The sequence below is a fragment of the Pezoporus occidentalis genome, unplaced genomic scaffold (assembly GCF_034315485.1).
Source record: "Pezoporus occidentalis ecotype Australia unplaced genomic scaffold, CSIRO_AGI_Poc_V1 ctg151, whole genome shotgun sequence".
In the NCBI taxonomy this organism is placed as follows: Eukaryota; Metazoa; Chordata; class Aves; order Psittaciformes; family Psittacidae; genus Pezoporus; species Pezoporus occidentalis.
In genome coordinates, this window is record NW_026913328.1 from 1,943,030 (window position 1) to 1,968,685 (window position 25,656).

General features: G+C 36.3%; 1 protein-coding gene across 18 annotated transcripts in view; it reads right to left on the reverse strand.

Annotated features, from left to right (window-relative positions):
- Nucleotides 1–4,092: 4,092 nt before the first annotated feature.
- Nucleotides 4,093–25,656, reverse strand: part of ADGRL2 (adhesion G protein-coupled receptor L2) — a 180,017-nt gene continuing 158,453 nt past the window's right edge. For 3 of the 18 annotated variants that reach the window (XM_062611258.1, XM_062611260.1, XM_062611257.1), the window contains 8 exons: nucleotides 18,801–18,892; nucleotides 17,896–17,940; nucleotides 17,581–17,607; nucleotides 16,754–16,922; nucleotides 12,953–13,081; nucleotides 12,434–12,530; nucleotides 9,486–9,614; nucleotides 4,093–6,169 (listed from right to left, as the gene is read on the reverse strand). In XM_062611258.1, coding sequence (XP_062467242.1) covers nucleotides 5,415–6,169; nucleotides 9,486–9,614; nucleotides 12,434–12,530; nucleotides 12,953–13,081; nucleotides 16,754–16,922; nucleotides 17,581–17,607; nucleotides 17,896–17,940; nucleotides 18,801–18,892 — 1,443 coding nt within the window. In that variant the 3' untranslated portion in view covers nucleotides 4,093–5,414. Of the gene's footprint in view, nucleotides 6,170–6,831; nucleotides 6,885–7,757; nucleotides 8,688–9,180; nucleotides 9,263–9,485; nucleotides 9,615–12,433; nucleotides 12,531–12,952; nucleotides 13,082–16,753; nucleotides 16,923–17,580; nucleotides 17,608–17,895; nucleotides 17,941–18,800; nucleotides 18,893–25,656 lie in introns of those variants that run through there. The other 15 variants (XM_062611275.1, XM_062611263.1, XM_062611262.1 and 12 more) reach the window with 12 other exon arrangements.

The window sequence follows — 25,656 nt, forward strand, 5'->3', positions numbered from 1 at the left end:
AACCAACGCTAATGATTCGCCCATAACTTTGTTCTTGCCCTGTCTCTTAAAGCATATTGACAAAAAGTAATTCTGTGGACTGGCAGATAAAGGATTAGAGAAACAGGAGGCTGAAAACAAGGATTTGTTTAGAAAGGAGTCAAGCAATAGGGGATAGAGGTAAAGTATTTAAAACATTGAGTGTTATAAATACAAGCTATGAAGTTTCTATTTATCCTGCTAATGCAAAACGGAAGAAAAGTGGTACATTTAAAGAGAATGAAAATGAATTATTTTCATGAAAACCTCGTTAACCTTTAGGACTTACTCTCTTAAGCAATCACGGAGGCAAAAAGTTCAGCAGCATTATGCTATTTTAAATCAATTATGCTATAAGAGGACTGGAACAGTTAGATATTCCAGATAGCTATTCAGTGCTGCTTATTCAGAGATCCTGCTTCTCCATTAGAAAAGCCCGTACAGATACTAACCTGATGCTTCCTGTCTGTCGATCAGACTTTTAATGACCATAGATATTTTTGTGCTCAGCTTTGCCGTCCTGAAACTTTTAACTGGTTGGCAGTGCAAAGTCTACGTCGTGCCAGGGCTCCTACACCAACACAAGGGAGGTGTACACCCAAGCAAGAAACACTTAAGAATTACATAACTTTGCTGTAGAATTTTCTTGACAGAACTACCTATTCCTAATGTTATTTCTGCAACTGTGACTTCCCCCTTCTGGGATCCTGGACTGATGACTCCAGCAGCTGGTGCATTATATGGAATGGTCCTTTAAAATCTCCTTGCTGCTGAGTTAAGGCTTGTTTGATTTTTTTCAGTAGCATTTATAACCACTCAGGCTGCACCACGGTGTGATCCATTTCACATGCCAGGAACTTTGATGGGGAATGGCTGAGATTAATGATGACATAATACAGTAAAAGAGGTATTCATGCTCTTAAGCATGAATTAATGAAATACCATTGAGAATTTATCCTGCATGAATAAACGGATTTGGAAGTTGTCATTCTAAGGACCACATGGAGGATTTTACTAAAAAAAAACACACTATTGAAATACACAGGTCCCTAATGAACCTTCACTCCAGATTTTTGTTGGAGCCAGGTGATTGAGCTGGATCCATTAATTGAATTCCTAATTAACTGTTTATACAAATAAGAAGCACAGATCTCTTGCTTCCAGGGCCATAGTGGAATTAATTTTTCTCCCCATCTCAGTGCAAAGCTGGATTCCAACCTGTAATGCATTTGTGAAGCAGAGAACAAGCACACCAGTACATTCATGAACCTGGGGTTCTTCTCTCACATTGCAGCCATACAGCACCTTTACCAAAATGGCAGCAATTATCTTCATAAATGTGGAGAGTGCCTGTCACTGTCTACTTTAAAAAAATCTAAGGTGTACTTTACTGTGACCTCCTTGGCATCAAGTATCTTCGCTACAGGTACAGCTGAGGTGGAACTGAAGAATTACGGCTGTCTCCCAGCATTTTTCATTCTCCATTGTCCCTTAGAATTAGGTGAGTTAAAACCCCAGTGAAGATGTTGCATATATATAATTGTCTATCTGTAGCTTCTTTTTTAAGACATTTTTATTCAGGGAAAAAAACTTTACACTGGCATATATTGTCATATAATCAAGTCTAGAAGACAAGTTTAGTTAGTTTTGAGTCAAAGTGGGGTAACAACAGTACACAGGGACTGCTTAGGGTTTTTTGCTGTTCTGTTAATGTCCAAGTGGTTCAGAAAAAAATTTCCTTAAAAATTAGGACATAAAATATGACACATATTTTATCCATAACTTAAGTCAATTTGAAACACCTTTTATTGCCTACATAAGTGAATATATGTAAACTTTATTAGTAATTTCATTTCAAATTTAAAAGAAGCGAAGGTGTATTGTAGAATTCACAGATAAAGGTTAATTTTAACTATAAAGGTATTACCAGTGTTGCATTTCTTCATGTTATGGTTCACTTATGTAGAATTGAGATGTATTTTATATTAAACAATGCATAGCACCATTATACAACAGTTCACTAAATGCACATCCCATTTAATCTTTTGCAGGAATTAATATAACTGGACTGAAGTTACAAGGAAGAATTGAATTGTGCTAGTAGGGTTAACACTGATACTAACAGGAGATTACTAGCCATAAGAAAATTACAGCTCTTCTGAAAGACAGTGCCTAAAATAGCAGCATATCCTTGGCACCATCATAGGAACTGGTTAACTGATGACCCTGAAGAAACACTTGTTTCCATTAATTCTGCTGTCATTATTTCGCTATTTTCGAACTCTTCCTCTGAATTCTTCTGTCCTTCTGATCCCAAGACAAGATGGCAGGAACGTGAGAAGAGAACATAAAGAAATTACAATAAGCTGTCGGCTATATAATTATACTGTAACCTACTACACTGAGAAGTTACACCAACAGAAATTTGGCAAGGAATCGGCTGCTAGCTGAACACAGGACACTCACTAGCATAACATTAAAAAAATCAGGCTCACTAAAAAGCAACATCTACGTTACAAAGAAGCTAACAAAAGAATTCCCTTATGATACTTAGGTTCATCTGGTTCATCTTAGGTTCATCAGCTACATTTTCTTGTTTTATGAATACTTGTTACATTTGCCATTGACTATATATTTAAGATCACAATGCTACAAACCTTCTTCCAGTATGTAGTTTTGCCACCTTTAGTTAGACACAAAGGAGTACTTGCTTGAACAAAGGTTGAAGATTCTGTTGGAAGTTGGTGACATTATTAGGTCATGTGTACTGTAATTACTTGAGCACCACAATTTTTAAATCCCTAAGACACAATTTCCTAGGTAGAAGGCAGCAAGTATGCTTTTAAGTTGCCAGACAGACCAAGAGAATAATTTTTGCTCCAAAGAGTCTGCTGTATACCCTGAATCAGAACAAATTCTTACTTCACAGAGACTTCAGATTTTTAAAGCATCTCTACTCAACAGAGCTAAACAGTTTCTGATTTAATTTTAAATGTTCCAGTGACTGGAACTGCAACCATAGTAACTTTTAACTGTTAAGGAACAGCAAGAGTTACCAGTAGGGTGAATGGTGCTGACGCCTTTTTCTTCACGAACATCTGCTACAGTGTCACAGTCCTGATTATTACCTGAACCCCAGGGTTCCACCTCAACCTAGATTTTATTATTTTTACATTTTGAATTGTCTCAACAGCAGGAAATCTTGCCCAAAATGCTCTTCCTAAACTTTTTCAAAACGCATTGATTTATTTTCCAAATGGACTTTATATATTCCAATGCATTAGAAGGTAACAACTGATATGGCTTTCAAGTGAATTTTTGCTGTTATCATACATGTAATCACAAACTGCCACATGTGAAATGGTGACCCCTGTGATAACAGGGCATTAATTTTGGTGTTATTTGGAAGAATACAGTTTTGGGAGTGGTGACAAATGAAGTCCTTGGCATTATCTTTTGAGAGGCCCTGACTGAGAGGGACAAAAGAGGCTTGGGAATCAACAAAACAAAGACCTCGGACTTCCAATTTTGCCACTGATTTGGTCAGTAACATCTTGGACATCAGCTGCCTTCTGCAGTTCTCTGGTCTGATAAAAATAGGGACAGTCATGCTTATTTATCTAACTCGAAACAATGCCATGATGGATTAATTATTTAGATAGCTCTCAGTGCTATCCAAATGCTTATTCATGTTTTCCCCACTGCAACAATATATCTTCATCACTAATAATTAACTGCTAATTACTGTTGCTGAGAATACAATACTGGTGTTTACCACCTTATTTTTAATTTCAGCACAGATGCCTACTTAAAAGTTATGTAAATGATGAAATTACAGTACATTTTCCTAATGACCCTGCTATGTCTGAGTTTGATCTTATCCAATTTTGACTAGAGTAATGAATAGGTAAGATGACCTCTCTTCTGTAGAGCTATAGAGACAGTTTCTATTGTATTCTCAACATTAAATCATGAAATGTAAAGAAGCCAGTCTAAGCAGGATTCAGCTGGGTCGAAGGACTGGTGATGCCAATTATGCTTCGTACATAAGAATGCACATTTTACCTATTTGCAAAAAAAATTCACATTTATTTACTGTCAAACAGGTGTTAAAACTTTACACTGGATATTAGTGATGGGCTCATTATTAACAGGTTTACACAAAGGGATGAAAAAAAGCAGAATTTTGTTGAAACAATTTACATTTCATTAGATTTTTATCATAAAATAAATTAATTACTAAATATAGGCAGAAGGAATATGGAAGAGTAATAGTTACGTTTTATTTATTTTTTTAAAGGACAGGCACCTTTTATTCACGAGAAAGCTTGTGAGAAGTGTCCGGTGTCCCCTTTATCCCTTACCACCCAACCCTGATTAATTAAAGAATGAACAGGGAATTGAGTTACAATCTTTGTTAGCTATACCAAATTTGTGCAAGGCTTGGCATAATTGGTTTCTCAAACAATTTTCTCCCCAAATTATGGTTTTTGGCAATAAAAATTCAAAACGTAAGAATAAAAACTAACTTGTCAAAGCAGAACACTGTTTACAGTGAAAAATAAGTGAAAACGGGTAGAACTTGCATTTAAACATACTACCGTACTATGAACAGTGTAAGAAAAACAGCTTATAACATATGTGCAACCAAGAGCTTTTCACAATATTTTCTTCAAACTCTTTAAAATTATTTTTTAATGACAATTATATTTCAGTTGGACACAAATGTATTTATTTTACCCTAGCAATAGAACAAAATATAATTTCTTTAGCCATTTTTTTTTTCATGAGAACGGTTCATTGTACAGTTGAGGAAATATATGAAATAAGGCCTGTGGCTTGATTGCTAGTGGTTAGACATGTATTCAATCTTTGCCCTAATGGAAAAGATTTGCAGTGAACTGCAAACTGATGCAGAATATCTCTCCTGCTTTTGCAAGTCTTGTCAGGAATAGTAAGGTACAGTAAATTTGTCCCACAGGATTTTAGAGCCTACGCCTTGTATATAATACAATGTAGGCCTAGAAAAAAGAATGGTGCAGCCATATTTACAAATTTAGTTCACAAACTGCTGCAGTAAAATGGCTGAGAAGTGTTTTATTTCTCTTTTTTTTCTTCACAATTTTGTTAAATTCAGCAGCAGAAGATATCTTAAAATACCTTGTTTGGTATTTCTTTTCTTTGTAACAAATAACTCATTTTAGTATACTCTGTGTATATACAAAGTTTTTGTTTTATAAAAATTCACAGAACTGCGAGGTCCAGTCATCCCCATTACTGGAGAACCACAGGGTCAACAGAATTGTCTCTTCAAGCAGATACGAGGGAGCCTGCATGGGGCCAATTAAGTCTTTTTAATACTTGTACGTGGCCTTTAATATTTCTTTGCTACACTATTAAAGGCTTGTCACTAGTTGCATTTGTCCTTCTCTAACGTCCCCTTCTGGAATACATCCTTCCTTGTTAATGGGAATTATATAGCCGTCGCTATTACCCCTGCTGATTTGATAGTACATCTGAAGCTGATGGCCAGCTCCTAGGTTTGGCATGCTCTTGTAGTAAATGTCCTCATTTTCACTCCTCCTGGAGGGAGAGAGATCTTCTTCAACATCGGGGCTGCTCTCTGGATACGGAGAGTCTCTGAGATTGGGCATGCTCGTGTAAAGAGAGTCTCTGTTGGGGGACTGGAGGTGGTCGTCAGCCTCGGCTGTCAGCTGTGAGACGTAGCTGTCCGTTCCCTCGGTCTTCACTTTCTTCTGGGGCTGGTACAGAAGGGAGTGAGTCCGCTGAGGAATGAGCGGGGCCTCGAGCTCTTTGTGGTGGAGCTCCAGCCCGGGGGTGTCACTGTGCATCAAAGATGACGCATCTGCCACGATGGCATCATCTTCGCTACTGCTCCCGCCGATCACAGCTTTGGCCGGTAGCGTGCGCTCCAGGTTGTGGTTCTTGCTGCTGCCCCGCAGGTTGTTGTGCACTAATTCTGAAATGATCATTTTCTCAAAAGCAGTATCATTCAGGCTTAGTCCACAGTCTACAACTTGCACACTGTCGTTATAGTCTCCATTGCGCAATGAGTAGCTGTTGTTGAAATTACCATTTAGCGGTAGAGTATCCATGGCACTTGTATCCCTGGCATTGTTCAGTGAATGTCCTGAAATGGAAAAGGACAGCTCTTGGTTATTGCCTGATGTGCTTTTTATCACATAATTATTTTTTTTAAACAAAATTCTTTAATGTAGTTCAGGACAAAGTTGTACTTGGAAGTAAGACTTGAGAAAAGTTAGATTATTGAACATTCCCAAATGTAAACAGTTGCACACCTTATAGGAAAGATGCATCTTAAAAACAGTAACGTGTATTTCCTGTAGGGAATAGTGGCATTTTGATTTCTTAATTTAGTGTCAACTCTGTGACTCTTCCACAAGGAACTGTTCACTCCATGCCCTTGCATATGTAATGCAAAGCAATTTATTTGGAAAAATCTATGTTTTGAAGTACACCATCATGATTTAGAAAGAGCAAATGAACAGAATTTGTCCTAAACGACACTAAATTAAAAAGGAATTAAATTACAGACATAACTGAAGGTAAATGTGTAACATAAACGTAACTGGCAAGCAACTACTTCAACAACATTTCTAACATTGTTTTCCTTTTTTTTTTTTTTTGAGATGAAGTAAAGAAAAGAATGAAAAAAAATGGATAAATACAAAGAATTTATGTTGAACAAGGACAGCCATCTTTCACACTACAGGGACCAGGGCCCACAAGCACCATCCAACAACACAATAGACAGCAGGTGGAATGACTCACTTTGGACAACTCACATCATGTCTGTCTGCTCAGGCTATCTGGCCTAAGAGTAGCTGATATATAAAAGAAAGTAAAATGATTTATTGTAACATGATGAAGAATTACTGAGCTTTTCAGCAACTTAGTCAGAGCAAGGGTTCAGCAAATTAGATTACTAAGCAATAACAGCTTTTTTTTCCCCACTTAATGTAATTTTTTTTGCACTAATATTCTGTCTGCCAACAACAGCCCCAGGCTTCTAAAGGTCAAAGTTTGCCTGCAGTCTGCATCAGTCACAGTGACAGCGCTGAATGAACCAAAATAGTTAATTAAGAGTTAGGCCCACAGTTACCATGGGCATGGAAGTCAAATGCAGAAATGTTAGGAATTTCTGTAAGTATAGGTCACAGAAATTAAACCAAAGAATAAATATTAGCTGTGGAATGGGAAAAGGAAATCAGCCATGGCTGATATCTCATAGCTGCTGGAGGAATGACAGATTGGGTAAGTCTGCTGGAAACATGAAAAGAAGTTTAAGGGGGAGGAGGAATGAAGTCTTATGATGATTAAGGTCTTTATGCTTTTGGTTTTGGCTTTTTCTTTTTTTGGTAACACGATAAAGAAAAGGTTTTCCTACAGACACAAAGACGTAAACTATGACAGCACAGTGCTTCCCAAGCAAAGGAAAAAAAAAAAGAAAGAAAGAAAAAAAAACCCCAAACTTTGAAAGAAATTAAACAGTCTGAACCATGGAAAGTCAGATGGTTAGAGCATTCCTAGAAAATCACTTTATCTACAGGTATGTCTGGAAGTAAAGAAAGAATGAAGTGACGTTTACTGAAATGAGACTGACCACTGTGAGGCTGCTGCATTATATGCAAGGCTTGGAGGAGTATGAGAAAAAAGTTGTTTTTGAAAAGATTATACATTTTTCCATTTTGTTTTGGTTTTGTTTTTTTTTTTTCCATAAGTAAAGCTGCAGCTTATCCTAGAAGATTCAGTCTTCCCTGGAAATAATTGTTTTCAATTAAAAAGTAATTGCATTTTCTCAGGAAAAGATTCTGTCTTTAAAAAATAGAGTAATAATTTCCAAATAAATTCTGAGTAATTTGCAAATCATTTTGTATCTGTGTTATTGTTGACTCCTCTCCATGTGTACTGATTTAAACAGTGATGAGGGTTGTTTGAAAGGTCTCTTTAAGCTTTGATTAAACAACTTTGTAGTTTTGCAATTTCATATATGTTCCAAGGTTTTTCTTGCAATGGATTTAGCTGTGCGGAACATATGGCATTTATAAAAGTAGACAACACATGGACCACATGCTGGCATTCATTTCCCTCATGAAAATGATTTAATTCTATAATTTTAATTCTCTTTTCTTCTGCTAAACAGATACCAAAATATATCTGATAATCCAAAATGAATTTTCTATGATATACTGCAGAGTTAAGCATGCTAGAATATATTCAAATTGGTTTGATGAGGCAAATTTCGTTGCCCACGATCAGGTAATTCATTTGAAATCTTTCCATAGCCTGTAGCAAGATTACTATGGGAATGTAAAAATATGAGTAAATTGTTAAGCATTTCTGCTTGACACTGTTCTGGTTTTAAACAGCAAATTATTTCAGCATTGCATAACTTCTGTTACCAATAGGGTTTGCTACAGACCTCATGTTGTTTCCCAAAAAGCAGTATGCAAGTACTTTTGAATGTGGAAACATTTCATTTGCAAATTGTGAACCACTTGCCCGCTGAGTCTACTTCATGACCGCTAGTTATGTTTTAATTGTGCCCATTAAAAATCATGCTGAAAAAATTTACATTTGATAGGCAAAGTTAAGTTTTACTCCCATACTTGTCTCTCTGTAGGTTGCTAGAGGAAAGCATAAGGAAAGTAAGAAAACAAGAGAATGAAAATAGAAACTACAGTTCAGTTAAAGAGGAAACTTGAAATAAAAACTGGAAACAAGGTTTTATGAGCTCTTTATCAAGGATTTATCATTCCAGTTACACTAAAGTGATCTTACGACTCATCAAGCAGCAACTGCTAGATATTTACTGATGAATCGCACCACAGTTTAAAAAAGCAATTAGATAATGCAGAAACAAAATGTTAGGTAAGTGATGACACCCTTTATTCCTACAGAACTAAACTCTTCTAACTGTTAATCTCAGGATTTTCCTACAGAAAAATGATCTACATAAAGCTGCACTATACTATAGTTTATATCTGTTTGATGCTGGATACAATTTTCTACACTGGGGTATCCAAAGGTGTCAAGATGCCTTGTGCATCTAATCACTTCCATAAGCAGGTTTTTGTCAGCAAGCTTTAGAGTCAACCTTATATTGCATAGACATGATACCTCTAAGTGATATATATCTTGAAGATGGGCTCTCGGACCATGTGGTGTCAGTCCTGTAATAGTATATTAAGATTTATGCCACCTGTGTTAAAAACATGGATAATTATTGGTAAATACTGTTATGGCAAAGGCATTACTATAATATAGTGCAGTTTTACAAGCTGACATTGGCAACACTACTTCTTGAACTGACAGAAATTCAGACTGTATGGCTAGGCTATTGCAACTTGAGTTTCTATCTAGGGAAAAGGAGGGATTTGGAGCAAGCCAAGAAAAGCGGTTTTATTCAGGAAGTATAAGCACACCTGGTGAGTTAAACACAGGAGCTGAAGGGGCATTACATACAACTGTTTCAGCGAGCAATGTGTTATAGGGGTTGTTAGTGCCGTGTGGTCGAAGAAGAGGGTTTGTTAGTAGGTAATTGCCAGTCATTCCTAAAGCAAAAGAAACAGAAAAAAATGTCAGTTCTTTAATTTTAGGCTGACAGTTTCAATAAAGAATAGTTTTTATTCATCATGAATCATGTAGGGCTTGTCAAATGTAATTCAGCTGAAAATTTCTGAATGTATTTGAGCTATGTATTTGAAATGGGAGCAGGAAAACACAGTTAGGTTCCAGTAATTCACAGGTGCTGTCCAAATCCCCAAAGTAAACAGCTGGTGAGAGTGACATTTAGTAGTGTATACAAAATCACTGTTACACAAGAATAGCAATTAAATGTGTAGAGATCAAGGTACTACATAAAACTATTATAACTTTAAAAATTATCACATGGAACACTTCTGTCCAGACTTGAGAGAAATTAATTTCTCAAACTGAAAGGTATTGAAAAATTTATGACAGGATCAGAGCTGTTACTCACTTTATGAAAAACACATGGATAGTGGAAGGGAATTGCTGTTTTCAAACAGACAGTGGATGACAAACTGCAAGAAGCATATCTTAGTATATGCAAAAGTATGCATGCTGAGGGGAAAGCAAAATATTTGCTCTAAGAAATCAGAGCATTCTCATTTTCTCCCTGGACACTCATGCTGCAAATTTATCTGCCAGGTTTTAAAAAAGAATTCTTCAAATGACAATTTTTTTTTAAACAATCAGTTTACAAACAATGTAAGATGAAGCAAAACACTACATGAATAGATTCTTTTAAACCCATTTTACATTTTAATGCAATACCCATTTTAACACCTCTTGGAATAATTATTAAAAAAAAAATCAGCATATTTTGAGAAATTATTAAAAAGTCAATTAATCTCTGATTTCTAGCTACTAGAAGAAAAACGGGTTGGAAAAATGACAAAAGAAAACCCCACACAAAATGCTGTGATTTAGAACTTACTTTAAACATTTCATTAAGGTAAAATTCCACTTTCTTTCCTATTGCATTGCACAGCAGTGTATCAGGATCAGTGTATTACAGACCCAAGGACAACTGAAGAGCCAGCTATATTTTTATAGTATGGGCATTTTTATTTGTCAAGGAAAAGAAAATATATATTCCAAATATTAATGCTTTTGTACTACTATAGTTACATAGAAGCAGAAATTAGTGAAAAATTCTAAGATTCAGAGAAATATTGCCTGATTATGCGATCTTATTTGGAAGTTCGTCTCAGCGAACAACCAAAAAGATTCTATCATAGCTTTTTTCCAGTTGTAATTTACTTATTACTAGAAATACTAGCTGAAACATATTTTTCTTGAGTTCAATTGTTGTGTGTGTGTGTGTGTGTACTATGTTTAATCTTGGTTAGAATCATTACCTGTAATTTATGGTTAAAAGAATTTTTCTTTTTCAATCAATGCCACTTTTAAAACCTTGATTCTTATTTTTAAGGAAAAATGGCACTTGCAATTAATTACTAAACTATGCTTGCATGTAGATATCACAGAGACAGTGACTGTATTATAACTGAATGAAGATGATATCAATTTTTCTGATCATGGCAGAACATCTCCAGTGACATGGGACTGGAGCTCCAAAAGAGGAAGAAGCTTCCAAGACCTCTGTTCAACTCTGAGTTAACAGAGGGTGCAGCATGGTTAGAGCAAACCTCAGGAGTTGGAGACATCCAATTAGGGTGAAGTCCCAGACTTCTATCTCTAGTGTATTTATGGGATTTTAATAAGACACTGGAAAGGAATGCAGTTCTTTCTTAGGCAGGAAAAATATACATATTCTACTTAGGAGAAGTTACTTAATTTTGATTTGCTAGAGGAACATACAAGATTCAGATGGGAGCTAGCAACAAGAGACAAACATCTTACCCACATTCTATACACCAAATAGCAAAAATAGAATCATGCTTTCTGAAATGCTTTCTTTCACAAAATACATTTTTTACTTCCAAAATGAATGTGACTTAAGTACATGTCCTTGCTAACAATCTTGAAAAAATAAAAACAAGGGAGAGAAATTTGGTAGTTGTTGATGAAGGCTTTACAAGCAGCCCTCGCATAGGTGAATTTTCTGTTTGAAAGTTTCTCATTTAAGCAGAAACTGATTGCAATAAGATCAGAGCTATGTGTTCTTTCCTAGGGACTTGGGTGGAAGAACAGGCTTTGAATTTGGCTTGTACAGACCAGTCTTCTCTCCATCACTAGCTCTAACTGCCTTAGAAAAAACACAGGGAGAATGGGAGGAAGGAAGGGATATTCTGTCTCAATTAATACCCTTGTCTCCTAACTGGACATGAGAATGAGGTTACAGATTTCAAAGTCTATTTGAGCTGAGAAATTTGGAGGTCTTGCTTCTATGTGCCTGAAAATCTGGATTCTATCCCATGTGACAGATATGATGTTCTTTGAAAGAGAAAAGATAAATGCTTTACAGACATCTTTTGAATAGAAATGATATCAATTAGATTTCACTGGGAAAATTTCTGCACCTAAAAATCATAGTCAAATATGCATTAAAATGTTACTGCACTCATATTTCTGTTTCAGATTTAACCTATAAAGGTTAGGAAAGATTTAAAATTATGATCTTGCTTTTAAGTTAAATTATAAATGAAACTTATTTAAATACATTATCACAAATGGAGGAATTCAACTCCTATAGCAGGCGGCCAGTTGAGAGAACACAGTTTTAAAATATGCTGGTGGGTGACTTTAAAACTCTACTTTTAGAGAACATTTGTTCCAGAATAATTTTTTTTTTTCCAAAACATTCTTTTCAATTCTGTGTTAAATAATATAAAATCTTATAAAATTTAAGGCTTCTAAAACGGAAATGTTCCCAGTGACTGACCTTGGTTAAGTGTTGAAGTGCTGTTGATGTCACCTGAGATAAAAGACGATTCAGATTGTTTTCTCACAGTGTCATTCCACATCCTCCTTATACGACTCTGTTAACATAAAGCAGTGAGACAAAAGCACAGTAAGTTACAAAAAGATTTTATCCTAATTATGTGCTATTATGTAGAATATTTGTGTTTATTTTGGCCTGAAGCAAGCCATGCTTCTAGCACATAGTAAAACTCCTCCTGTTATTATTAAAGCTCTGATTCATTAAATTTCATTTAGATGAAACATGATGGCATAAACCTTCCTATAAAGCAGCACTTAATATACAAGAAAAATAAGGTGTTTGAATTAGACCAAAGTAAAAGGAAATTTTAAAAAGAAATCAATTCTACTATGCAGAAGTATGTATTTGCCATCTAAATAATAATAATGAGAAGAAAATTAGTGTTTCTGATTGGAACACATCTCAGTCGGCTTTTTATAAATAAGGTTAATTAAGAGATGCTGTCAAAGCCTTTGTTACCTGAGTGCCAGAGGAATAGCGGGCACTAGTTCTTGTTGTTGATGCCTTCACTGAACTGTGGGGACTCTCAGTTGGTAGTCCACCACAGCAGTAAGAATGTCGGAAGCATTTGCCATATTCCTTACGTACCTACGGAGAGAAAAGCAATACTTAGCACAAAAAATAGTCTTAAATATCTCCACTGACAAAAACACATAAACCTGGCATAGAAACTATTTACTTTTCACACAAAAAGATATTTCTTGTCTGTTGAACTATTGGCTATTAGCAAAATAAAGCATTCTTCCCTACTTAGTGACAGCATTATCAACTATCCAGGATTTCTGAACAAATTATTTCCAAGGTATACATGCATTTCATTTAGATATGCCTGAATAATCATTACTGAGTTGGGGGATGGAACTAGATGATCTTTAAGGTCCCTTCCAGGTCAAACCATCCTGTGACTGAGTTATTTATGTAATTATTTTTATTTTGTCATACTATAGATTAATATAGTTCAGTTTACCAGATCTGAATGCTGCCTGAAAATAGTCCTTTTTTATATGAGCTTTTGGTGCAAAAAACATAGAAAGCCTATTTTCCCACCCTAGCATGCAAAAAAGGGCTGAGGTAACTAGCCTGTGTACTTCTCGGTAGTGCCCATTATGTTATCCGTTCTGAGAAAGTGCACAAAACCTGCAATGACTATACAGTCATTTTCATATAAAGTTACTATGTGTAACTCAAACAGTTGCTAGTTCATATGGTCACACTAGCTTTGGGATTGTACAAAGCTCACAAATGACACTGCCCCACTTTAGGGAGAATGCCTGCTGTGCTCGTAGAGGCACCATCAGACTTCCAGAGTCAAATTTTAAATTGTGAAGCTTGGGAAATCTTTCAATTTTAGGGCCAAAAAATAAAATCCTCATTACTGTCTCTGCTGAGCCTAGAAATGTGACTACACCTATGTGTATGAGATTTTTATCTGACAAAGCAACAAGACTAATTAATGATTCTAGTATTCTGCCTGCATTTATTCACCTTCTGTTTCCAGTGGCCTACAGGAAACTTCAGCTTTGTCATTTTTGCGGCTGCTATGCTAGCTGCTATTCTCAGGTAACAAGAAAGTGAATACACATTTTGGCAGCATGACAGTAACAGTGAAAGGACAGAGTAGATAAAATTTGGAAAGGTGCTCAAGTAAATTCATAAATCTTCCTCAGGTACTTGGCAGTCTAAGTGTCTCTGCATCAGTGAGACTCGTAAGTTTCTGGGAAAAGTGGGTTTTCAGTTCATGTGGAAAGTCTGCTTGACCTATGAAAATACAGGACAGAAAGTTACGTGTATACAGAAAGGGGAAAGGGGAAAATGCAAAAAATTCATAGTGTGGATTTACATGTGCCACGTGCTGTTACCAATATTACAAGAATTTCATTCATGGAATACATACTGTGATGTTTTTATAAACCACAAGGTTTAAGAAAATTTGAATAGTTAGTGCATTAATTGAATTCAAGCTAGGGACAATAACTCATCTTTTTATAAAAGTATATGGTACATATTTTAAGGGAACCCCGATCTGTAACAATATGAAAAGACTCATGGAAAATGAAAAAAGTGCACAGACATAGAATTATAATCTTTAACCCTGTAGTCTGTAAAACCTATGCCTGTATGTATCATCGCTAGGTGGTATAACACCTAAGAAAATCCATTCCTGAACACAAACGGATATTAAATGCTTCAAACCACTACAAAGTAGAAACAATAGCAATCAAAACTGTATTTTTACCCAAATACCACCCTCTAGGGCTGGTTTTGCCTAATGCCTATATTGCAGTGACTGTACATTATGTGTCAGTATTGCACATTCCACGGTCATTATTTCTAAATTATAGCTTGTTGGAAACCGATGGAAGCAACAGCACTATCATCTTGTCAGAACTGGAAACATAATAGTTTTCACTTTCACACTTCTATTTCACTGTTCAATTTAGTGACCAACTAGTAATAACAGAATAAAAAGACTACATTAGCTATGCAGACAGAGGATAGGATGATACCCAGTCAAAGGCATCGAAACTTAAAAATCTTAAATGGCAGCTTTAACATTCTTCCAGGTATAAATCTTACTGCTCTAGGTTATGCTTTTTGACACTTGACTGGTATCTTAATATTGCTTTTTGCTGATTCCACTTAATATGAAAACAATGCATAGCTGGAAAAAGAAATAAAAAAATAATCTGGTTTTGATTTTCAAGTCCAATACAAGTGGCAGAAAGGGCAACATTATATGAAACCCTAATCTAGAAATTATTTGCATTTTGAGAATGTCTGCATTTTCTTTCCTCTCTTTTTTCTCTTAGGCTCAATCTCCTCTCTAAGCATGCTTTTATTCTCTCAAAATGAGAGGAATACCAGGTTCATCTCGATAAAACTCTGTCTACCAGATCTTTTCCTAAAACATGGCTGAATGCCATTGTCTACACCAAATTTAGAGGTGCTGATACAGTTAGAGCTGGTACAGTTGAGTCACGCAAGAACATGATTTTTGTACTTGCACAGCAATGCTTTATCCAGTGGTCTCAAAACATTTTGTAAATATCAGTTAATTATGTCTCTGGTGAGCTAATTATAATGGGAGTTAATAATTGCTATGTCTCCAACCTAAAACTGGTAAAAATATTTAGAATCTAAATATCACAAATTTGGTATTTCCAAATGTAGCGTGTATTGCATTTTATGCGAAGTTTTTTTTTGGGTGGGATTAACATTTACCCTTCCTCTCAACTCTTGTTACTTTTATTTGCTACACCTTCTTACACAGGCTACGAGCTTTTTTCTTTTGTCCTTCAGAAAAGCACCTCTAAGGCATCCCTGCTCAGTCTGGGGACAAGCTGCAGGGAACCCAAAGAGAATTCATGCAGCTGTGCCCTTCACTTCCTTCTCTCCTGTTTGCTCCTCTCCTCTCTCCCCTGCAAACCTTCTCTCTCCCCAGAAGATCTGCTCCTTCTGGACTCCTCTGTTCCCATCGGGCAAAGGGGAGCAGAACTAATTTAGCACATCCCACTTACGAGGGAAAGCTCTTGCCAGGGGATTCAAGTTTTTCCAGTTGAGAGCACAAAGCTGTTGATTGCTGGGGGAGGCAAACACTTGAATTAAGAGTAGTCATGCTGGCATCTTTGGGAACCTCTGCCCGTTAGCAGTTGTCTTGTGTTAATGACTACATTTTTTCTATAGTGTGCTGAAGTTAATAATAAAATTAATTTTTACATCTCACTTAATTTTGTAATGAACAAGCACTGATAGTACAATCCCTGCCTATCACCCGTATCTTTATGTGGCAGATTAATGGGACCTCAGGAGAGGTCCTCTGCCTTGATCTGAGAGAGTTTCCAGGCTGAGATAGGCTGATACCATAAATGATCCTTTGTTAGCAGTGCTGCAGCTAAGGCAGGATTTGTTTCGTGCACACATAAAGACTTTTGGCTGTAAGTCCAGACTAATACATACCATATTACCAATGTTAAGTAGTAGTACATTTTCTATAGTAATTTTCTTCCAAAAGCCTCAAAACTTTGCAAGCCTAAGTTGGAAATGCTGCAACCATTTTAAACCCACTCGGGCCACAGAGCAGTTACAGGAACCTCACAAGAACACACAGCAAGAATTGCTTTTGAATCTTAGTCCCCTCCTCAAACTATTTCAGAATACCTCAGTTCTTAACGTTGCTATTTTTTTTCTCTGTTTTTAAGGAAATATATGCGGTATTTTTAAGGAGTTAGAGAACATGCATGTGTATTTTCATTAACTTACTTTCTTTTGAAGGGCACAATGAAAGATGAAAATAAACATTCCTTGGAAAGCATTAAATACTGTGAAGAGATACGTCATCACAACAGTGCCCTCATTGATAAACAGCAGGCCAAATGACCATGTTAGGCCAAGGAGACACAGGAGAGCAAATGCACCCAGGACCCAGGATCTGTAAAAGAAAATTAATTTTAGTAACATTACTTATGAGAATGCATATCACCAAAACCAATATTAACATTTCAGTTCCTGCAGTTGACTTTTACTAGGTTCATATTCAAATGTAAAAATTCCTTGGGTTTAACCTTTTATCTATTAAAGAAAGAACAATTCCATTTAGTACTCTTAGTCTCCAGTGAAAACAGAAGAGTAGATGTGACCTTTTTCTTTCTCAAGAACTGCACAGGATGTTAAAACTATTTTGAAATTCAGAAGTACAGCGCAAGCCCCAGCTACTCCATTGCTTTATCTGCTTTTAGAAAAGAGATTGATAAATCTGGCTTAGTCACTAATCACACCATAGATTTTAAACTGCCATATGACACCAAATAATGTAACACAAATGCACAAAGGTTGAACAGCAGATTAAAAGCCTAGAGCCCAAATCTTTAATGCGCCAATAAACTCAGCTAAACTGAAGCTAGATGATCTAACTTCCGCATGAAGAAACCCTGCTGAAATGTGACAAAAATATGGATATTGCTCTACAAAATAGTCTAAAAAAGATTCCATCATGAACAGGTTAAGGAAAAGGAATTGTAGAGAACGGCACAGAATGAAAGGGAAAGGGAATTTAGTCAGTGAATTCCACATCTAACTAATGATCTTACTTGATAAATGGCTTATTATCTTCATAGCTAGAAAGCATTATAAGCAGAAAAGAGAAACAAAATTATTAGACAGAATTGAAACAGAAATTAATAAGAGCATTTTTAATTGTCTATAAAAATTAGTCAAAATCAGAAAATTCAAAATGCAGAGGCAAGCAATTTAAAATTATAAAGGCATATAATAGTTTAAAGTTCTTTAGCAAATCAGGTATCTCAAAAGTAGTTAATTAAAATTAAGGGAAATCCACAATATTGACCGAGTTTGTAAAGTTAAAAATCATGCTAGAAATTTGTTAATGTAGGGTTCTATCTTACCCAGGTAAGTCCGTATTATAGTAGCCATCACAAACACGGTAATTACTGGTGTGGATGAGAAGACAGAAAGAGGAAAAGGAAGAAAAGAGAGAGATGCTAAAGATTAGCTCTCTCTCTCATCATGCAACATGCAATGAAGCTGATACTGACCTAGCTAGAACATCTAGTTCACAATGTTATAGCCTTACTGAAAAATCTCCCTTCGCCATTTTCAACATTCAAAGCAAATCTGTAAGACCCTTCCACATCCAACCCTCAGTGTTAGAAAGTTGCATCCTCCCTTCAGTGTTGATAATAAAAACCTTCAGTACAACGTAAAGCTATACAGAATACAGTAAAAGACTATCTAAAGAAGCAAAAGCTGTCAAAGCCTTGTTAATTGTGTAACACTTAACATTACTCTGCAAAAGGGATACTGAAGTACAGCACCATGATAAAGTAAACATTTGTTAAATTAGCATCAAAACAGCAGATAATCTTCAAGTTAACAATAATAATAGAGTCAATTCTCTTGGGAGAACAGGATTAGGAGTAGAAACTGCTCAGAATCCCTAAATCAAAAAGTCATTTAACAAAGCAAACTTAATATAATCATATCAGCCATGCAAACAGGAACATCATTTTAGATTTGCGTTTTAAATGCAAATGGCATTACTACAGTGTTGTGGCATTTCCGTGAAAGAGGTTCTTGGCACTAGTTCCAGGCCGAAATTATCTAATTTTGACCGGCGTTTGTGACATTACAGCAACAATGTGACGAAAGAAGGATTGGCTCTGTTTGCTTCTAATTGACATCTGCAGTTGCTGGGAGACAATGGCATGTGCTCCTAATGGAGAGTACCTTTCAATCAGTTCAGCAATCAGAAAATAATCATGGTTCTCATACTTGAACACAAAGCACTTACTTAATGTTTTCCAACCTGCTAGAGTCTGGTTTCAAAGTGTTTGAGTGCTTCACCATTTTGCACAATGTGATCACCAGGAAGATAAGATTCAGCTGTCAAAACAGATAAGAATGAAATTAAACTACTTCAAGTAATAGGCTGAATAATGATGATGTTACAGACTAAACAAAACCCCCGTAGTTTATTTTCAAATATGTAGTGAAACTGCGTAACCATATCAGACAGTCTGTAAAAAGTGACTGCAAATATGGCTGAGGGGAAAAAAAAAGTTATAGGTCACTTAATCTTTCAAATTCACTACATCATCATGAACCACCATGTTTATCTCATGTCCAATGTCTTTGTCAGTCCAGGTCTGTCTTCCAGCTTGTTGTGCTTGGCCCCTGTTCACCTTCACCTGTCACCTCTGGCCTTGCTCCCCATTTCATTGACCTCCCTGAAGACTACGCTTACCCCTTTAATGTACTATACTAGTTGTCCTTTTTTTACCCCATCCTCCTTCTGGAATGTTTTTTGCCTTTGCTGGTTTCTCCCTTTCCTTTTTTTATCCCCTTTTGTCCGCAAAAATCCTACTCGGTTCTTGAAAACAGCTTAAATGTAACTAAAGAAAGAAAAAAGAAACAAAGATGCAGCAAATACATCAAACTTAACAGTGCTGGTGGTGCACCCTCCTATTGCCCTCTTTCCCTTTGTAGTCTGGATTCTGTCAAAGCAAGACTGCATGAGACTTGAAGGAAAGGACTATGCTGTCTTATTCTTGTTGTATCATTCATATAGATAACAACAGGGAAGATACTGAAGGTAATTTTTTATAGTTTTCCTATTGTGAAACAGAATCACAGGTATCAAAGATACTAGGTGCCTTTCTCCTATTGATTTCAAAGCGTGTGAAGAGCATAAGTTAAGCCTAACACAAGGATGCAGTAAGCCAAAAACAAGGATGCCTGAAGAATACAGGCTGAAAAGTGGTATACAGTTATTTTGAGTAATTAGTATCTGCTGTCCTATATCATGCAGACAATTCAAATAAAATTGTATGTTTGAAAACAGTAAGAGCTATGTCCTTTCAAGGAGAAGACACACATCTTTATCTAATAGTACAATGGTCCACAAGAAGTGGCTGAACTGACAGCCAAGATTAAATAGGAGAGTATGCTTGGAAATCCTTATAACACATATATTGGCTAGATCATAACCCCATTCTTACAATACCCCATACATATCTGCAACTGGTTACTGATGGAGAATGATCAAGCCCAGTCTCATTTTGGGGAGCCTTTGGTTTGAGACAGCATCAAAATTCTTTTTGTAACACTGGGGATACCAATTCATACCAGCTGTGTTCCTATAGCTGTGCCACAGTGGTCAGAAATGTCACTCAACTCCTAATAAAGAGCAGGTCTTAATAACCTCAAAAAGATGAGTATTTTAAAGGCTCTGATCAGAGCCTGTTACTAAACGTATGTATTATAGAAATAATTCCTATTGCTAAGGGTATTTAAGTTATCACTGCTGTTGCTGTCTCCAAATCAGGATGGACAGTATTATCTATAATGCAGTTTTCAACACCAGAACAGTGTTTGGAGACCCTTGACATCAATAGTCTTTATTCAAAGTAAAACATTTTTACAACCGTACCTTGAGATTAATACAAAAAGTGTATGTGATACAAATAACAAAACCAAGCTTTTATACTTTATTTCTGTCTGTGTTTCAAGAACTGACAAAAATACTTAACCTTTAAGCAGGGGTATGTACATGGCAAAGGTTAAGCATGACTTCCATTGCTGCAAAATGTAATTGAAGTGTTAATATCTGACAACCCTGCCGATTACTTTTTATGATTCTTATAGGCAATGACTAACCAATTGAGAAACACTTCATTATATCATTGTGATCATTTTGTTTCCCTTATCTATGTTTCCACTGTACTGCATAAGCTCCTTGGGTGAGGAAACAAGTTGCTTCTCTCCCTGGCCTCTGTACCAGACAGAGCACAGGGACTTTGTGCATGACCTGGCCCTCAGTTCCATGCCTTTGCAGGCAAACTTTATTCTTCTGTATTTGAAAAAGTTTTTTGCACAGTTTGGTAGCTGACATAGCATGAACTTCTCCAGCCTGCTTAAAATGATATAATGTCAATGATATAATGTTTTACTTTCTGTGAAAACAAACAGATTAAGAGCTAAGACACATGTCCCATGCCAATCCTAACATGTAAACCAACTTTGGCTGCAACCTATGCAACTGGGAGTGCACAATCCAGTTCAGAATAGTATTTACAGCACATCTGGAAGTTAATTGTTGCCTAAGTAGCTACCCTGGAGTATCCTGCATTGTACTAGCTACATCATTCTTGGATCAAAACCTCATAGATATGGCCTAGACCATAAATGACTGCCTTATGAAATGAGAGGTTTTTATCCTCTGCTTCTCTGTATGACTGAAGTGCTGGTTTGACATGAAAAACAAAAGCTTGTATTTACATACTGAAGTTCCTTCGGTGACTTGCAAGCAGATACAGCCCTACCCCAGAGCCTGAGCCAAGCTCCAGCATATTAAGCAGGTTTTATGTAGATACTCATCTCTGTCTGTATATATGTCCTTGCTGGCCTAGAGAATAACTTTACACAGCAGTTTCTTAACAGACACTTTAATATGAATATAGGTACAGATCTCCAAAACAGCCACAGAAATAATAATGCTGTATTACAGCAGCTGAAAAAGTCCTTCCAAGAAGAAAAGAAAAAAAGCAAAATTTGTACTTTGCAGACAAAGTAACTATGACAACAGAGCATATGATACCTGTTTTTCCATCATGGTGAAATATTGCTTAGTTTTCAGTTTCAGCAGTCAAAAGACCATGTTTTGCCACTTGTTCAAACATGCTGGCATCTCTGTTACACATTATATCATTATCAAAAGCCTATTTTGCTCACTTACAAATAATGTAACCGAACCTTTCTATAGATTCGATTTTGGCTCCCTTACTGTTTTTCATCTAGAAATCGACTGTTTTGGAAGAACTCATGAGTTGAAGATTTTTGGGCATCCTGCCATTTTATTACACAAGGTACTAAGCAGTACGGGAAGGAAACTTGCTGGAGAATAACTACTTTTAGAAGGAATGGCTGAATTACTTGGTGAGAAATACGTGGGGGGAGAAGGAAACACACTTGGTGTTTTTGCATTCATTTGTATCAACTCTATATAAGGAAAACTTTCAGCCCTGAGCAACTTGGTCTGAGTTCAGCGTTGAGCCTGTTTTGACCACAGACCTCCTGACATCAATTCCATCCTGAATTGTTTCATGACTGTGTGAGGACTGAACTGTTACTAATCTAAGTAAATGAACCTGTAAATGTTTTACAAGCTTGACATATAATATGCATAGGACACCTTCCTTTAAGAGGAATGTTCACCACAAACATGCAGTACTGTAGGGTCACATAAAGGCCCACATGAATGGCAAGATGGGCTTTTGAAAGCAAACTTGTAAGAGGCATACATGGGCCTCTGACAATGGTGACTTTCTCATCACTTCTTATAACGAAACAGGTTAGTGATTGGCTGGACCTCATCCTGACCACTGGGCTGCATCCCAGGTGAGCCAAAATCTGCACTTGAACAGTACCTCTCTCCTTCAATGGTAATAGAAAATGTAAATACATTGTGTGAACACACACACACAGCCACAGTGTTCCACACATCTTAAACAGTCGGGAAATTATGCCCTTGACAAAGTCAGAAAAATCTCTGTCATGTTGCACTTCTGAAAACCAGACCAATGCTCTTTCAAAGGCTAAAAGTAGGAATTTGTAAGTTTTGGATCTGAAGATTCTGTTGTGATACTGAGAGTGACAGAACATGCAGCTACATTAGGTGGAGCTATAATGTGACATTAGCTGATAACGATAAGCAAAACTTGGATTGATGGGATTTCATAAATCTATCAGGTTTTTGCTATAATTTCTAAAATATATTACCACTATAACAAACAGGATACTACTGGATGACATAGAGAACTAATTTAATTTATACTCTGATTTTACAAATATATGTAAAGAAGGTTATTAGAGCATGTTTTAAAATACCAGTTCCTGCTTGTCTCTTAATGACAAGTGTAATTTGGATAGAACAAAGGGAAGGCAACTGCATACATATTATTAAATAACATGTAAATACTTAAAACATCTAAAATTTGAAGATTTTTTTACGGTAATGATCAAATGCATCAGCCACGAAGATCAGCTTCTTTCATAGCCAACACACAGAGGGCCATATCTGGTTTGGAAATCAGAAGGTACGGGACATGAAAAATAATGTAAGTAGGAATTTGGTGTTTCTGGCACCTGAAAATACGTAATTTTGAGTGGGACTGACTTCAAGTCAAATTAACTTTTTAAAACAGTGGATGTAATAACCTGCACAGAAGACTAATGGATTCAAATTAGTTGCAGGTACAATGAATTAGTAGCCAAATAAAGCTAGATTTTGCAATAATTATGATAAATTTCCCCCTATGAAGAATAGATAAATACCATTTATCAAGTGTCTACTACAGAAAGATGTGTGTGCCTTATTTACATACATAAGCTTACAGATACAGTCCATTTTCATACGCAGAGATGGATTATGCGTGCATTTGTATGTCCACATGCACTGACTGCTAAAGTAATGCCCCCACCTGAGTGAAAAATGTTAATTCCTATGTTAGTGGAACAGGACATCCTAGGAATTTTTGCTTAAATAACCTCCGGTAGCCTAATCTATTGGCTCCATCTGCGAGAAGGAAACTCCAGTGGTTTTGGCTGAATTAAAGTGAAAACAACATCACCCATTCCTTGAAGATGAATGAAAATAGATTTACATAGAAGTCAAAATACTCGGGCTTTTCTGACCACAGATTACAGGAGTGCACTGTTTGTTTTATAGCCATGAACCTGCTCAATTGAATCACGTCCGCCTGAGCTTAGCAGCTTAAAATTCATTCCACACAGCCTGCAGTGCTGACATGGATATGATAAGACAGAAGAACAGAAACACCACTCTGAAGTAACCTAGCTGAACTGCACATGTTCTGACCCTTTTTGAACTCCCCAGAGCTTTTGTTACCTGGCAAATGCAGCTCTAAAACTGTTCTTGTATCTCCAGATCTTTGCTCTTAGTCATGCAGAAGCCTATTTCTCTCTGGGACTGGCAGGGAGAGAGGTGCTCTCTGAAGGCTTCTAAATGAGTGTGCACACTGAACTCTTACTGAACTGAATTAATTATTAAAGATGCAGATGGAGCTGTCCAAATGATAAGAACAGCTCCTGACGTATCATGATCCAAGCTTTCATTAAGCCATTTCAGGCATACTAATGGTTTCCCACCGCTCATTACTTACATGCTCTTTTCTCATAGATATAATAACCCTGGTGCCCAGAGGCATGACAGGCTATGGAAATAGTGAAGTAGAAAGTTCCTTAAGAGATGTACAGAGGAACTTCATACTTTCCCCTTGTATTTCCCATCCTCATTTTGAGGAAACCTGTATACAGATACAAGAGCAAATGCTTATAAATGCAGAGAAATTGTAAATTAAACTAGTAAGCAATACTGTCAAAATGGAGTTTATGTGCATTGACAGTACTATTAAACTTAGAATCACAGAAGTGATTTGATGAACATGTTTAAAAGCTTACCAAGGTAAAATTCTCATGTGCTACTGACACTAAGTAAGCCACACTACAAATACAGCTCTTCAGTTACACTGCACATGACATACTATTTCTCAGCCATTATACTTCTTACACTTCTTTCTCCAGTCTCTCTTGCTTTCTCAGTTGGGACGATTAGAGGGCAAAGCAATTGCTAGAGAAGAATTACTCCCAGGAACTGTGCTGTGATTGCTACCTGCTGTTTCATATTTTTGAAGTTGGGAATACTGCTCCCAAAGGCCTTCTGCGTCTCAGCCTAAATGATTTGCTGGAGGATAATAATGTCATGGCCAGTAAATAATAGTGAACTATGTCTGTACATGGTCAATATGATTAAATGTCCTTCACCTCTATTCTCACTCTGACCTGGTTATGAGGAAGTGAAAAAGCCTTCAGCAAAGCCCAACGCTTCCCATGTGAAATGTTATTTTAAAGCAAGGGAGAGAAATAGAGGTGACTTATCAAAATACTCTCAGTAACAATAAAATAAAAAGCTAGACACAAAAAGCAAAATTATCACCATACAATCAGACTTGAGGTAACTGAACTACTGTGGCATGAAACTTAGAACAATTTTCTAGTAATGATCATAACAACTGCAAGAAACAACTCTGTTTTGAAAAATACTGTCTACCATATTAAAAGTATTAAGAACATATTTCAATTGTAATTGTAGGTTTAATTGAAACTTGATTTAATTTAAATGTATTTAGAATAAACTCAGTACAATTATTATGGTCTATAGTTTAAATCTTACAAACACTGTAATTTTTCTAATTCAATTCATACACACGTGAGTTTTGGCATCTATGGCTATTTCTTAGAAAACATGCCAATGAACTCAAACAACAATGAACATGGCACAGCTGTCTTTTCTTAAGTGACTGTTCAAGGACTGAAAAAGTTTTTGACATAGAGAGTAAACCCAACCTAAATATACATAAGCTTATTTCAATATGGAAGATATTACCTACAAAAGAATGGCTGGGTACATTTTTTATAGAAAGTTCCATCATCAAAGTATCAATTTATTTTTATACGGAGAAGTAAGGTAAACTATGAACTACAAGAAGTGTTAAAATAGTACACCTATACATCAGATCATAGATCTACAGAAGTCAGAAATTTCAAAATTATGCCTGATGCATGTGCTT